Below are 13,007 nucleotides of genomic sequence, written 5' to 3'. Positions count from 1 at the left end.
ATTGTGGTAACCCTCGTATGTAGAGAGACACACAACACATTTTTAAAAAATCCCACAAAATACAGGATAACTGCACGTTCTTGGCCAATCAATGCTTCGCCTGTGCTATTAATGCAGTTGCGGAGGCGTGCAGTGGTTCGAGGCGTGCACGGAGAGACGGGGCAGGACACGCGCGCCACTCGCTCACCTTGCTGTCCGGGTTGTCGAGGGCGACGAAAATGAGGAAGACGCCGGCATCCCGGGCGGCGCGGATCGCCGCCTGCACGCGCTGCTTCCCCTCGAGGAAAAGCCCCCGGCCGTCCGACACGACCAGGAGCAGCTGCGACGTCTCTGCGAGGACGAGGCGCAGGGAGGCGATGGGTGAGCGGGTTTGCCAGCCAGGTCACAGCCGGCGCAACGGGGCGATCCCAGATTGAGGTCAGCGCAGCCAGGAGAGACACGGAGACGATGTGCGTGAGCCTCGTGAAGTTAGAGCAATATGCTTTGGGCATTATGGATGAGTCAATTGAATGATCTCAGAACTAGTTCTGCAATATCACCTTCCAGATATTATTTGTCGTATGTTGAACTTCTTTTACACTGTATATAGCCAATCGTGCCAATCGGAGGTGCGGTGGAAGGACAACAAACTAAACACAAAAAGCAGTTGTTAGAGATGAGTTTTAAAATCTAGATTTAAAACTGCATCGCTCCAGTGGCTTCCTAATATCGAAAGAGCATTCCAGACGGCCGCAGAAGAGCATCTGAAAGCGTGTGATGCAGTGGCTTTCTTTGTTCGATGGCAAGCCAAAAGCCATTGCTGAGAGTTTGACTGGAGTTCAGGTGATGGTTTATGCTCCTTGACGAGACCAGTAAGGTATTGTGGTTCATTTTTTGCAAGCGCTTGTCAAAACTGCACGTATAGAGTTGTGGTGTTTGTCTCAGATTGGTCGGACTCACCCAGGGCGCCTTTAATTCCACTTTGCTGGTTCTGCCGCGCAGAGAGAAACATCCTCGTCGCCTCCTCCAGAAACTGAAAGCAAACGAAACACGCACGGGTAAACGCAGGTGAACGCAGGTGAACTCGGCGGCATCGCAACGGGGAACCACCGACAGCATCCACGCAATGAGACGCACTGGGTTCTCATTCATAATTCGTTTTTTTTGGGGGGTGGGGAGGGTTTAGATTGCGTAGGTACAATGCCAATTGTCAACGATTTTTTCCGCCACCCTCCACAGCACTAATCAAATAAAGTTGTCACATGGGCAAAGATGCCAAATTTATTTGTTGCTTCTTTTAGCAGAGCGGAGTGCCGGAAAGCAAGCAAAATGTTTAGATTTTTTTCGACGCAACATTTCGCTGGAGAATACACAGAGCATCATCAGGTGTTAGCAAAAGCTCAGCTATTGCGCGACGCATGGATTCTGCAACACATTCTGACACGCGTTTGTCCTTGGAAGTTAACTAGCGGTATGAAAGGCGACGGGAAGTTGTCAGCGTAAAACATGTTTACAAATGTGCTCTGGGTTGTCTTTCAAAGTTATAATAAACCTCGACTGGAAATCATTAAAAAGGCCACTCTGCCATCGGGCTCCATCACATACACATCCGTGGAAGGAGAGAGACAAAGAGTGGGAGGTACAGCTGGGACTTTTACCAAGGGCAAGATACAAAACGTACAAAAAGAATTAGAATCTTGAGTTTTATCGCAACGCCAAAATTGTTTCTTTGAAGCATGGTGGTTGGGTGGCTAGATGGATTGACTGGGTGGCCGGGTTGAGTGGGTGTGAGTAGGCGGTCGGGTGGGTGGGGCTGTGAATCATTTCCAAGGCTGGTTCGAGATGACCGCGGCAGCACGAATGGAGATTCTGGAGCCGTGGAACCGGGGCGTTCGTCACCTGGGCGATGTGAGTCTTCTTCTGCTGGAAGGTGCAGCTGCGCAACACGGCGGCGCCGCCCTGCTCCGTGAACGGCTCGTGGAAGGGGTGCAGCAGGCGCATCGTCTCCCCGAAGCTGAGGGGCGGCACGGGGAGGGCAAGCGCGGAGTGTTTGTCCATCAGCGTTTGCGTGTGTTGAGGGCCACCCAACCTCCCTCTCGTGTGCCGTGCCGGCCTTTATAGGTGCTCGCGAACAGCCCCAAAAGTCTGCTAAGGCTATACGGGGGACCTTTGTCTTTGCTTTGTGTATGCACATATGTGCGTGTGGATGCATGGGTGTGTATGCCTGCTTTGTGTGCGTGGTGGGGCACAGTCATTCACACGCTGTGCCGTGAATCCAAAGACTTGGATTCAATTCCCAGCTTAACAAAAGTATGCAAGTGGTTTCAGAACGTGTATTTGGCCTCCCCTCGATTAGCTGAACCTTAAATGAGCATGGTGTATAAACAACAAGACAGGGGAGGGAAACAAAGGCATCTGGGTGGGAGTGACCATGTCGGCCTTAATAGGAACCATGCTAACAGCACTTGCCCCAACAGTCAGCGGGCTCCACGGAGAACGGTCATTTTGTCTGCATGCGTTAAAGAACCACGGGCACGGTGGGTAGACAAGCTCTTACCTGCAAACCGCTATCTGCCCGACTTCCAGCAGGCTCAGCGCATTGCCAATCACGGCCAGAGACTCAAAGGCGAGCTGAGGAAAAAGGGAAAACCGCGTGGTAAGAACAGCGGTTGCGTGGATTTTTCTCCCGGTCCTCCGGTTTTTCCCGCCACATTTAGAATCAACGTCACACGTATAGAGCATTTGGCTGCATGAAAGGCCACTTCGTTGAGCTTCTGAAAAAAAGCTACATAAGTCAGTGGGCTTGATCTAGTAAAATAATTTGTTTTCAGTTTATCTCTCATTTTTTTATGCGTCAGATGGCAACTCCAACAGCATCTAACTACAAGTCAGTACCAGCCTGTCCTTTGGACAAGGTCAATAATATTCCAACTCATGAGTGACCTTATGCCCCATCAGACTCAGTCCTCCACCGCCCGGTCACGTTTGATTTCATTAAAGTTTAACCATTAAAACGAAACCCTCACTAATCAGCATGGTGAAGTATTTTATTTGACTAGTTAAGGCCCACTGAGCAATCTAGCAGTTTTTCAGAAGCGACTTGGCTATCACAAATTATAGCAACAACGAAGTGGCTTATCACGTGGACATTTTATAGCCGCCAAATACTTTAAATGTATGTTTTGAAATGTGGCGCGAAAAACCGGAGGAACCACATAAAAATCCACGCGACCACAGGGAAAACATGCAAAAACTCCAAATATATAAGGGTCGGGGTCGAACCTTCTGCATATCTGGCGAGGCAGTTAACATCTCGCCACCGTGGCGCCCTGGTCAAATAACCCCTCCCCATCACTTCTGACCGGAAGCGGCACCTTCCACCGCACTGTCCAAACCACACCCCCCCCGCACCACCCCCCTTCGCACCCCCCCCACACCGCCCCCCCCCCCGCACCGCCCCCCCCCGCACCGCCCCCCCCCCCGCACCGCCCCCCCCCTTGCACCGCCCCCACGCACCCCCCCCGCACCGCCCCCCCCCGCGCACCTGCTTGGAGTGGTTGTCGAGCATGCTGGATGAGTCGTCCACCGCCACGCACACCTGGTAGCGCCGCTTGCTGGGCTGCGTGCGCCGCAGCCAGATCTTGTCCTTGCGGAAGCCGCTCGCCACGTAGGGGATCACCTTGCGCATGTTTAACCGCTTGCCGGTGCGGAAGTCTCCCCTGGGGGAAGGCGGTGGGGATTCGTAGGTACATCGACGAATGGTCAAGCTGACGAACTGCAGGGCCGCTGGGGCTTCAGCCAGAGCGGCGGTGCAACGTGAGTCGGCATGGGCCCAGGCTCAAGGAAGGAATTGGGGACCACCCCCTGTCCAAATCCCCCCTCCCCCTCCCATCCTTGGTCTGTGGGCCCCCGTGCAGTTGCACTGCATGCACACTCGGTGAACAACGTCATTGACTTGGCCTTTGTGGGAGAACAAAGAATAAAAAAAACACTGCAAAGTAATCCTTGGCTAATAACGCATTCAGTGCAATTTGTTGTGTATCATGTGACTAATATATTGTAAGTCACGTGACTTGTCATCCATCACGTAACTGGTGTCCGCTATCTTGCGACTCGCGTTACCCGCTGTGTGACAAACACCTCCCATTGGACCGAGGACTAACGGAGGACTAAGGAAGACCGCGAGTGCAAGATTCGGCTTAAGTCCGGTTGAATCGATGATCGTTGTATCGCAGGATTGTGAGAGGTGTGCGGAGACTTGGGAGAGGCCTTTATCCAGCGGTGGATTAACAAATGGCCGACGACGATGATGATTATCGTTACAATCCCGTGCCGGCACGCGCAAGGGGGATCTCACCGGAGTTTGGCCGCCTGCGTGGGCTCCAGGATGAGGCGTAGGTGCTCGCACAGCTGCTGAGCCAGCGGGCTCGTCAGGTGGATGTACCTCTGCCAGGCCTCGGACGCCGCTCGCGCCTGCGCGCACATCACATCACGTGCACACCGAGCTTCACGAAATGCTCCGCTGCTGCGTGTGCGGACGGGCACGGTAAACACGAGAAAATGCCATGTCCCCAATCCTGTCGGATCTCAAACGCCGAGCCTGCTAAGCACTTGGGATGGGAGACTTCCGAGGAATACGAGGAGAAAAAATCTTCTGCTCCGTTATTGGTGGCTGTTCTTTTAGCCACAATAACCGCCCCCCCCCCCCGCCCGCCCTCCGGAATTTTGTCCTCAGGCTACACTGCCTGGGACCCCTCTTCTTCCTGCATTCAAGTCTCTCCTGAAAAGCGTTCCTTTTGAACCCACTGATTTGCTTCTCTCGTCTCCTTCCCTTGCTCGATCGCTGCCATTCCCCGACCACTTTCCTCCCGTGTAACCTTGCGCTCCGAGACGTTTTCTCCGTTGTGGGCTCATCGTTATAAATTGTTGTTCTCGTTGTCGTTGTATTGGGAAGCGGCTCACCTCCTCCAGTCGCTCGTCCGTGGGGTGTCTCCACACCTCCAGCTGCTGCTCCAGCTGCTGGCGAATGACCTCCACACTCTGACGGTGACACGGGCGCGGAAGCAAGGGCTTGTTTTTTTTAGGCGCTCTGCCACACGCACTGCAACAGAGGGTCTGAACTGAACATCGGTAGTCACGTGGCTGCATGTTGCCGCCCAATGATTGGTTAACACACCCCATGTGACGGAGAGAACGCCGACATTGAGAGAGAGAGAGGTCTCTCGTCAACGTGCGTGTACGTACGTCTTTAGCAATCATCGGGGAGTGTGCGGAGCGTCACGATTTAATTTGTATCTTGAATAGAGGTAGAGTGGAGAATTGTAAACATGCAAAATCAGACCGACGATGTTCGCTGGTTTAAATGACCCCCGCACACTGTTGGTTTTGCCTCTGACTAAACCACCCATAATGCACCCGGCTATCTCGTCAAAACTCAGAAGTTAAGCCGGGTTGAGCCCGGGCAGTGCTTTGATGCATGAACACCACGCGGAAACAGGTTGCCTTAGCTGACTCAGGGGGGCCGTGCTACACAGTTTGCAGTAGAAGGCAGCGAAGATAAATCCATCTGTGTAATGGACTCAGCTCAGCTCCCATCTGTGATCCCCACCTTCACCAACCCACGCTGACCAGTGTGGCAAAGCATGACCCAATAACCCTCACGAACCGCACGGCATGAGGAGGCCCTCATTCATCAGTGAATTGACGACCAGACCGATGCGTAACTTTAGATGTTCGTTCATTCATTCATAAGAATCTCACGAGCGTTATGAACGCTTGGCAGACGCGCCATTCTCGAGCACAACAACAACAACAGAACCAGACCCGCACACGAGCCTGAGAACATCAGAGGCGGTCGCACAGCCCGGGTGGCATTTCGCTCGCCGAATCCACCGCACGGCCCCAAACCGGCACCTGTGGTTCGGTCTCGGCGAGGGCGGTGAGTGAGGTGTGGAAGGTGGACTCCCGGCTCCGCTCGGTGGACCCGCTCCCCAGGCTCGATCTCCGTCATTTCCACGTCACCGTCCTCCTTAGTGGCACCCTCCAGCTCCGAGCTGGGCTCCGTTGACTCTTTCCCTGGGGGTCGAGAGAAGATAAAATATCAATGAAGCGAATTAATTAACCCTCCTGAAAGAAGCATCCTCCACTCAGAATGGGGACACGCACGGGTGGAGGAGGACAAAAGCTGCGTTGAAAGAGAGAGCCACATTTTCACGACATATTTCACATTGTACCAGTCCAGTAAAAAACATTAGAGGTCTGCCTCATATACGGAACGTGGGGACAGTGTTTTAGGTGTCACTCAGCGGCAGTGCCCAATGGTCACCTGGCACGCTGCACGACGCCGGTTTGTCCTGCGCCGTCATCTCCTTGGCCTCCACGGCGCGCAGTTCCTCGTCCACAGCATCGTCCACCTCGTCCAGTGGTGGAACCTCGTCCGTGGCGGCATCGTCCGCGCCCTCGTCCTCCTGCTGCTCGGCGCCGTCCGTGACCGCCCGGGACAGCTCCTGCTGCTCCAGCGTAGCGGCATCTTGCGAGGAGACGGAGGGGGCACGACATGAGATGTTTGCGCGGTGAGAACGCAATTATCTGTGGCGTTATTCAATGCGATAACAATTTCAACTTGTAACGCGCCGAGCAGGAAGGCAGCCACGTGATGAGCTGAAGCCAACGATGGCCCAAGCTCTGCGGTTCTCTATTACATCATGGCGTTATTGTCGAGGAGCACAAACCACCACGCAAACTCCGGTGGTCATCCTCGCAGCGGGCTTTTGGCTAACCATCGAACAAAGACGGTCACTGCATCGCACACTTTCAGATGCGCTTCTGTGGCCATCTGGAATTCTCTTCCTTCCGATATTACGAAGCCACTGGAGATATGCACTTGTAAATCCAGATTGAAAAGTCATTCGTGTTTATTTTTGCATGCTTCCCCCGCACCTCCAATTAGCACGGTTGGCTACGTGCGGTGAAAAAGAAGTTCAACATAATTACTGTAAAACCTTGGATTGCGAGCATAATTCGTTCCGGAAACGTGCTTGTAATCCAAAGCACTCGTATATCAGTTGTGATCACGTGACGCTCGGCAGACAAAGCGTATACACGTACTACTCGTATTGCAAGACCTCGCTCGTTTATCAAATTAATATTTATTTTAAAAATTTGCTCGTCTTGCAAAACACTCGCAGACCAAGTTACTCACAATCCAAGGTTTTACTGTACAGCCAATTAATGAGTATTTATTACTGCCCATGATGTGGTCACTTCGGTTGGCATCTAATAACCACGGGCTTCGCGGAGCGAGCGGCGAGTTGCGCGAGAGGCGGTGGCGGCGGCGGCATCTTAACGAGGAGGCCGCCTCACCGAACGTGACGCGGTCGTGCTGCCCGCTGGGCTCCGGCATGTGCTGGTACAGCTCTGCGTCTTGGTCCCGCGCCTTCTGCTCAGCTTCTCCCTGGCCGCTCCGTGCGCTCCTCCGCGTCCACCGTCTTCAGCCTCTTGTTGGCTCGGCTGTCTTGCTCGCGGTCGCCCAGGGTCCTCCGCTCGTTCATCTCGCCCGGCTTGCGCTTGTAGCTCTGAGACGGAAATGGGGACGGCGCGCCGCGTGAACAACAAGTGCAGTGTGCAATAAAAACTATGCATTTGGATTTACGGTGTCATTGAATGCAACGGCATACAGAGCACAACCGTGCTGGATCGGAGGTGCGGGAGAAGGACCACAAAACTAAACCTCGTGCCACGGCAGATCTCTCGCCTAATTCAGCAGTTGTTTCTTGCTGTGGTTGTCTCACCTGATGACGATTGCTTGTGTTGCGATCGAAACGTCGTGATCTATTATTATCACCGAAAGAATCAAAGATTATAGATTCCTGCAGTCACGAAAGCTTCAAATCAAGATGAAACAAAAAGTAGTTCTAAAGAAATGAGTTTTCAATCAAGTGAATGGCTCTAGTGGCTCCCGAATAATGGAAGGAAGGGCATTCTAGACGACCGCAGAAGCGCATCGTGACGCGTGCAATGCAGTGACCGTCATATCCAGACGACGTGCAGCGCACGGTAATGGCACCATGTGGGATGCTACAGGGCACGTGCGGAAGACGACGGTGCTGCAAGATGCGATTGAAGCGCTCCCGGGGAGGAGAGGCACGTCCCGAGACGACTCGGGAGAAAAATGAATCTGCACGGGCGTGGGATTTGCACGCACGCCTCCGCGTGGACACTGCAACACGCCCAATCTCGCCTGCTTGGGGGGGGGATGGTGTCAGGCGCGTGGCACCTGGGTGTTGTCGCGCGCGTCCCGGCGAGAGGCGAGCGGCGCCACCCTGTCCGACTCGTGCCCCTCGGCCTCGCAGCTCTCGGCGGCGCCCGTGCCGTACTCCTGCTCGCGGCACAGGGCAGGCCAAGGGAGTTAGCGTCTCTTGACAGGAGACACCCCAACAAAGCATTTTATCTAGATAAATCCCGAGGAAACGTAACGTCAACGGCAGACCCCGCGACCTTCGACCTTCGATGTAACCCACATCGCTGATGCGAACCAGATCAGTTTACACATTTGTCATTGTCGGACAGGGGAGGTAGCTTGCATTAAAATATATAGAAACATACTGTTTATTATCACCTATCCTTTAGGACAATATATGAAATGTTAAGATGAAGTTAAACGCTGCGCCATGTGGTTGGGAGCTGGTGCGGTCACCAGCGGGTCGAGGGGGTGACACGCTTGTGACACGCTTGTGACACACTTGTGACACGCTTGTGACACGCATCGCTACAACTGTCGTTTCCTGTGAGATAATCGCAGGGGTGCGACCGTGACGCAGGTGGGCACCCACCTCCTTGCCCTGCTCCTCCTGGGCCGTGCTGCCCGCGCGCTCCAGCGCCAGCTCGCTCTGCAGGCTCCCGTCAGCTGCTTCGCCGTCCGTTGCTCGCTCCGCGCGCTCCTCTGCCGCTTCCTCGTCCTCCTCCTCCTCCTCTTCCACCCCCTTGGGCTCCATCCCGCGGTCGCTTTCGCCGGCCGCCGTCTCCTCTCTGCGCTCATCCTCTTTGTCCGCCTCCTTTTTGTCTTCGTCGGCGCCTCCCTCCTCGGTCTCGCCGGAGGCCTCGGCTCCTTCTCCACGTTCTTCGCCGCCCTCACCCTCTTCGTCCTCCTCTTTCACCTCGTCGCTATTCGCTTCATTCTCCATGGCCTCTTTCTCGGAGTCTTCAGCTCCCTGATCTTTTTCCTCCTCCTCCTCCGCCTGCTACGAGAATAAGACGATCGTGACGTAAACAAGGGTGAACGCAACCGCAGAAGGCTCACCGTTCACCAAACTATGCGACCATCAACTCGCTACACACTCATCCCCGTCTCGACTCACTTGCCTGTCTTCGTGCCCTCACCTGGCTACCCATCGCCAGTAGTGTCATATACAAGATCGCCTGCCTCTGCCACAATGCCTTCACATCTGCCTGCCCGCCGTACCTTTCTTCATTATTGACAACTTGCAGCTCAGCACACGGCAGATGCCTGCGCAGCGCGACTCACTACCTCCTCTTGATACCAAGATCCAGGATGGTCATGTCTATGCGCCGCTTCTCGGTGACAGCCCCAACAGTCTGGAACGCAATCCCTCTGCACATTCGCAGCATCACCTCAATCACCTCCTTCAAGAGAGACTTAAAAACTCACCTCTACAACCACGTGCTTTCGAGCGACTCCGAGCATGGCTCCGCGCCTCTGAGTTGCGGCCGTTACGTCCGCAAATTTGCGCGCGTTACAAATTGCATTATTATTATTAAAACACCTGCAGTGGAAACTTGGATTAGAACCCAGGCTCTCACCTGTGCCTGCTACCGAGTGCCCTGACACGCGTATTGGCTTGCCGAGCCACCGGGCCACCTCGCACATCGAAGACAAGTTAAAACATGGTAGAGGCCAAGTCTGTGTCTGGACCGTCACTGAACTGTACGTATGTTGAACTTCTTGTGCACCGTATATAGCCAACCGTGCCAATCGGAGGTGCGGAAGATAAGTACCGGGGCTCGCAGTGCCGCATTTGCCTGTGCCAGCCTCAGGGCTAGGTTGATGTTGATCTTGATTAGACAGAGGTGAGAAGTCGAGCGAGCAGGAGAGCGACCCGGGTAAAGTCGCCGTGTACCTGTGTGCCTGCGTCCGCTGAGGCCTCGTCGTCTTCCTGCCTCTCGCCCGCCTCCCCCTCTTCCGTCTCTTTCCCGCTGTCCTTCTCTTTGTCGAGCTCCATCGGCCTCTCCTCAATGTCGAGGGGGTTGTCTCCTGCAGTGCACGACAGCGCATCCATTCATTCATTATATACACAGAGCTACACTCTGTGTCTCCACGTACATGTGCCTTGTTTGTTGTGGTCCATCCGTCTATTGGAATTCCAGACCAATATAATATCATCCAGCGTCAGTTTAAAAAAAAAAATGTAACTCTGGACCAGTTTTGATTTTCCAGGTGACATCAGAGGGTCTTAGTCATGAGTCAGACTTGTTTCACAACTGGTCTGGAAATGCAATAGGCCGATGGACCAAACAAATATTTCATTTGTATGCGGAGACGACAAAACGGCGGTTCTGGGCTGGGTGACGGAGGGACACCGTGGTGGCGCAAGTGTCGGCGATGACGGTGGTTCTGCGTCATACCAGATTCGTCCTCCTCGCTCTGGTCACCCCCCTCCTCCCCCTCCTGGTCCTTGTCCAGGGCAAGGTCATCCGGGAGCTCAAGGGGCTCGGGGTCACACGGCTTCTGCTGGTTCTGATACGGGTCTGACTCGTTCTCGTCAAAGTCCCTCTGCGGCACAGCAGCGGGCACAGAAACGCGAACGCACAAATACACGCACACGCAGAAGCGCAGACGAACAGACACACATTCACGTATCATGTCCCCAGTTCTTCAAAGGCCGTTTGAGTGTCTTGGACTTTTAGAGTCTTCAACAAAATTCCTGTGGGATTTCTGTGAATTCTTCTAAAAAGACTCCTCTACAAAACATATAAGAAACATAAAAGACATTGGTGTAAATATAGTGATAGGTTTTTACCCTTTCAACTGGTACAAAAACTGACACCTTTATACAAGGCAATATGTTTGCAATAACCACAACACAAGCAGTCAAATTCGCTCTGGTAAATGCTTACCGAGCTCTCAATACTCTGATAGTGCGCTGTTTTTGAGTTGTACGCCTTTTGGCGTCATCTGGTCCAACACCAATGGAGACTAGGCTCTAAGAAAAGCTGTCTCAGGTGTGGACCAATCAACTTCAAGGACAGTGCATATAATTATCATTATCAGAGTTGTTTCTTTTTGTTTGCAAATTGACTGCTTGTGTTGTGGTTATTGCAAACATGATGCCTTGTATAAAGGTGTCAGTTTTTGTACCAGTTGAAAGGGTAAAAACCTATCACTATATTTTACCACTGGTAAAGGAGGTCTCATTGTGTACATTGGTGTAAGTCATTGGTCAGGAACCTCTTTCCTGCCGAGGACCAAGCAGCAATTCAGATAGCTTTGGTGGGTCACACATTGAACACGTGCATAAGCCATCTCCGATAATGAAGCAAAAATTAATGAGGGCCAACTTTTACCGAAGCGCGCTAAACTAAGACACACAGTGATGACAGGGTCAAAAATATTCCTCTCTAGTGGCTGAGAATTGCGGTCAAGATGATTGCAGCGATGGATACATTTCGTTTATGGTCAGTAGCCGAGAGCCATGAGAAACGAAGTTGCGCACGGAATGATGTCCACCCCTGATGCAACTCAACAGCCTCGACAAGAGCGACACAGAAGAACATTTCAAAAGCACTCTTCGGGTGACACGAGCAACCACGCACCTCATCCTTCTGCTCGTTGATTTTCTTTTTCTCACCCTCCTCGCCCTCATCCATGCCCTCCTCCTCCTCCTCCCCCTGCTGCTGCTCCCGTTTCTTGTCGTCTTTCCGCTTGTTTTCCCCACTCTCCTCGTTGTCACCTTGAGCCACCAGCTCCGACTCCTCCTGCCAGGGAGACACCGCGAGTAACCACCACGGATGTCACTAACACTCACAGTGAGTGAATGAGTGAGTGTGTCGGCCTGTGGCTCGAGGCTGAGGAGGTTTACAAGTCACCACCACGGATGTCACTTACACTCGCAGTGAGTGTGTCGGCCACTGGCTCCAGGCTGAGAAGGCTTACAAAGCGAGGGATGCGTTGCGGGTGGGTTTATAATTTAGGCTTTTTACTCACGCTGGGAAATAAATAATTAAGCTAATCCAACGCTGAATTTATTGTTGCCCTCAACCAGGAGCCATGCTCTGCCAGGGCCTCCTGCTGGAGTTGATGTTTCGCTTTGAGAAGTAAAACGTCAGTTCTTCTCCCAACTGAGGAGTAATTGGCCAAACAACCCTCGCAGAATCCCGCCTTGAAAAGCGGAAACAATAATAATGATTAGAATTCACGTAGCGCCCACACCCAAATAAGCAACTCAAGGCGCTGTGCGGAAGAGGTCTAAAAAAGTGGCCACAATCACCAAACATAAAGGGGCATGGACAGCCAAGGTAGGAAGACAACAAAGATAGGAAGGAGGCCGTGGGCACGCACAGACACAGCAAACGCGAGGCAGCAGCGCACGGACAACCAGAGGCTTGTTGAGGCTGTCGCAGAGAGGCAGTTAAAATGATCATCAGCAAGCTCACAGACCTCGTCCATGCCAGGCCCAGATTCCTCCTGCTGTCCCTCGTCCCCATCCTCGTCCCCCTCCTCCTCCTCGTCGTCGCCCCACATCCTCTCGTCCAGAGTCTCGGAGGGCCCCTCGCCCAGATTGCCCATCTGCTTGTCCAACTCCTCCTTCTCCTCCTCGTCCGATTTGCCTTCGTCGTCTGAAATGAGAAACGACGATTAGAGCGAGCGTCGTGTCCTTCTGCCGAACACAGCTGCACCAGGGCTCATAGGAAAAACAATCAAACACTGTCAACTTCGTGCGAATCATCACTATTCATCAGTAAAAAATTAACCCGTAAAAACAAAGTTTTTCACTATAAATCCTTTATATGCG

At 53.1% G+C, this 13,007-nt stretch overlaps 1 protein-coding gene across 1 annotated transcript in view; it reads right to left on the bottom strand.

Moving 5' to 3' along the window:
* MDN1 (midasin AAA ATPase 1) overlaps nt 1–13,007 on the bottom strand; it is an 84,611-nt gene that overhangs the window by 2,300 nt on the left and 69,304 nt on the right. The window contains 18 exon segments of the mRNA XM_061567775.1: nt 188–330; nt 940–1,012; nt 1,879–1,993; nt 2,537–2,610; nt 3,524–3,698; nt 4,337–4,452; nt 4,942–5,019; nt 5,893–5,970; nt 5,972–6,054; nt 6,305–6,508; nt 7,342–7,435; nt 7,437–7,553; nt 8,255–8,356; nt 8,811–9,218; nt 10,116–10,249; nt 10,621–10,768; nt 11,809–11,970; nt 12,653–12,831. Of these exon segments, the coding sequence (XP_061423759.1) occupies nt 188–330; nt 940–1,012; nt 1,879–1,993; nt 2,537–2,610; nt 3,524–3,698; nt 4,337–4,452; nt 4,942–5,019; nt 5,893–5,970; nt 5,972–6,054; nt 6,305–6,508; nt 7,342–7,435; nt 7,437–7,553; nt 8,255–8,356; nt 8,811–9,218; nt 10,116–10,249; nt 10,621–10,768; nt 11,809–11,970; nt 12,653–12,831 (2,483 nt within the window).

Source organism: Lethenteron reissneri, chromosome 5 (genome assembly GCF_015708825.2).
Source record: "Lethenteron reissneri isolate LAM-NWPU_2019-01 chromosome 5, ASM1570882v1, whole genome shotgun sequence".
NCBI lineage: Eukaryota > Metazoa > Chordata > Hyperoartia > Petromyzontiformes > Petromyzontidae > Lethenteron > Lethenteron reissneri.
The sequence above is the reverse complement of the archived record's forward strand: the minus strand, read 5'-3'. Positions and strand labels throughout refer to the sequence as shown.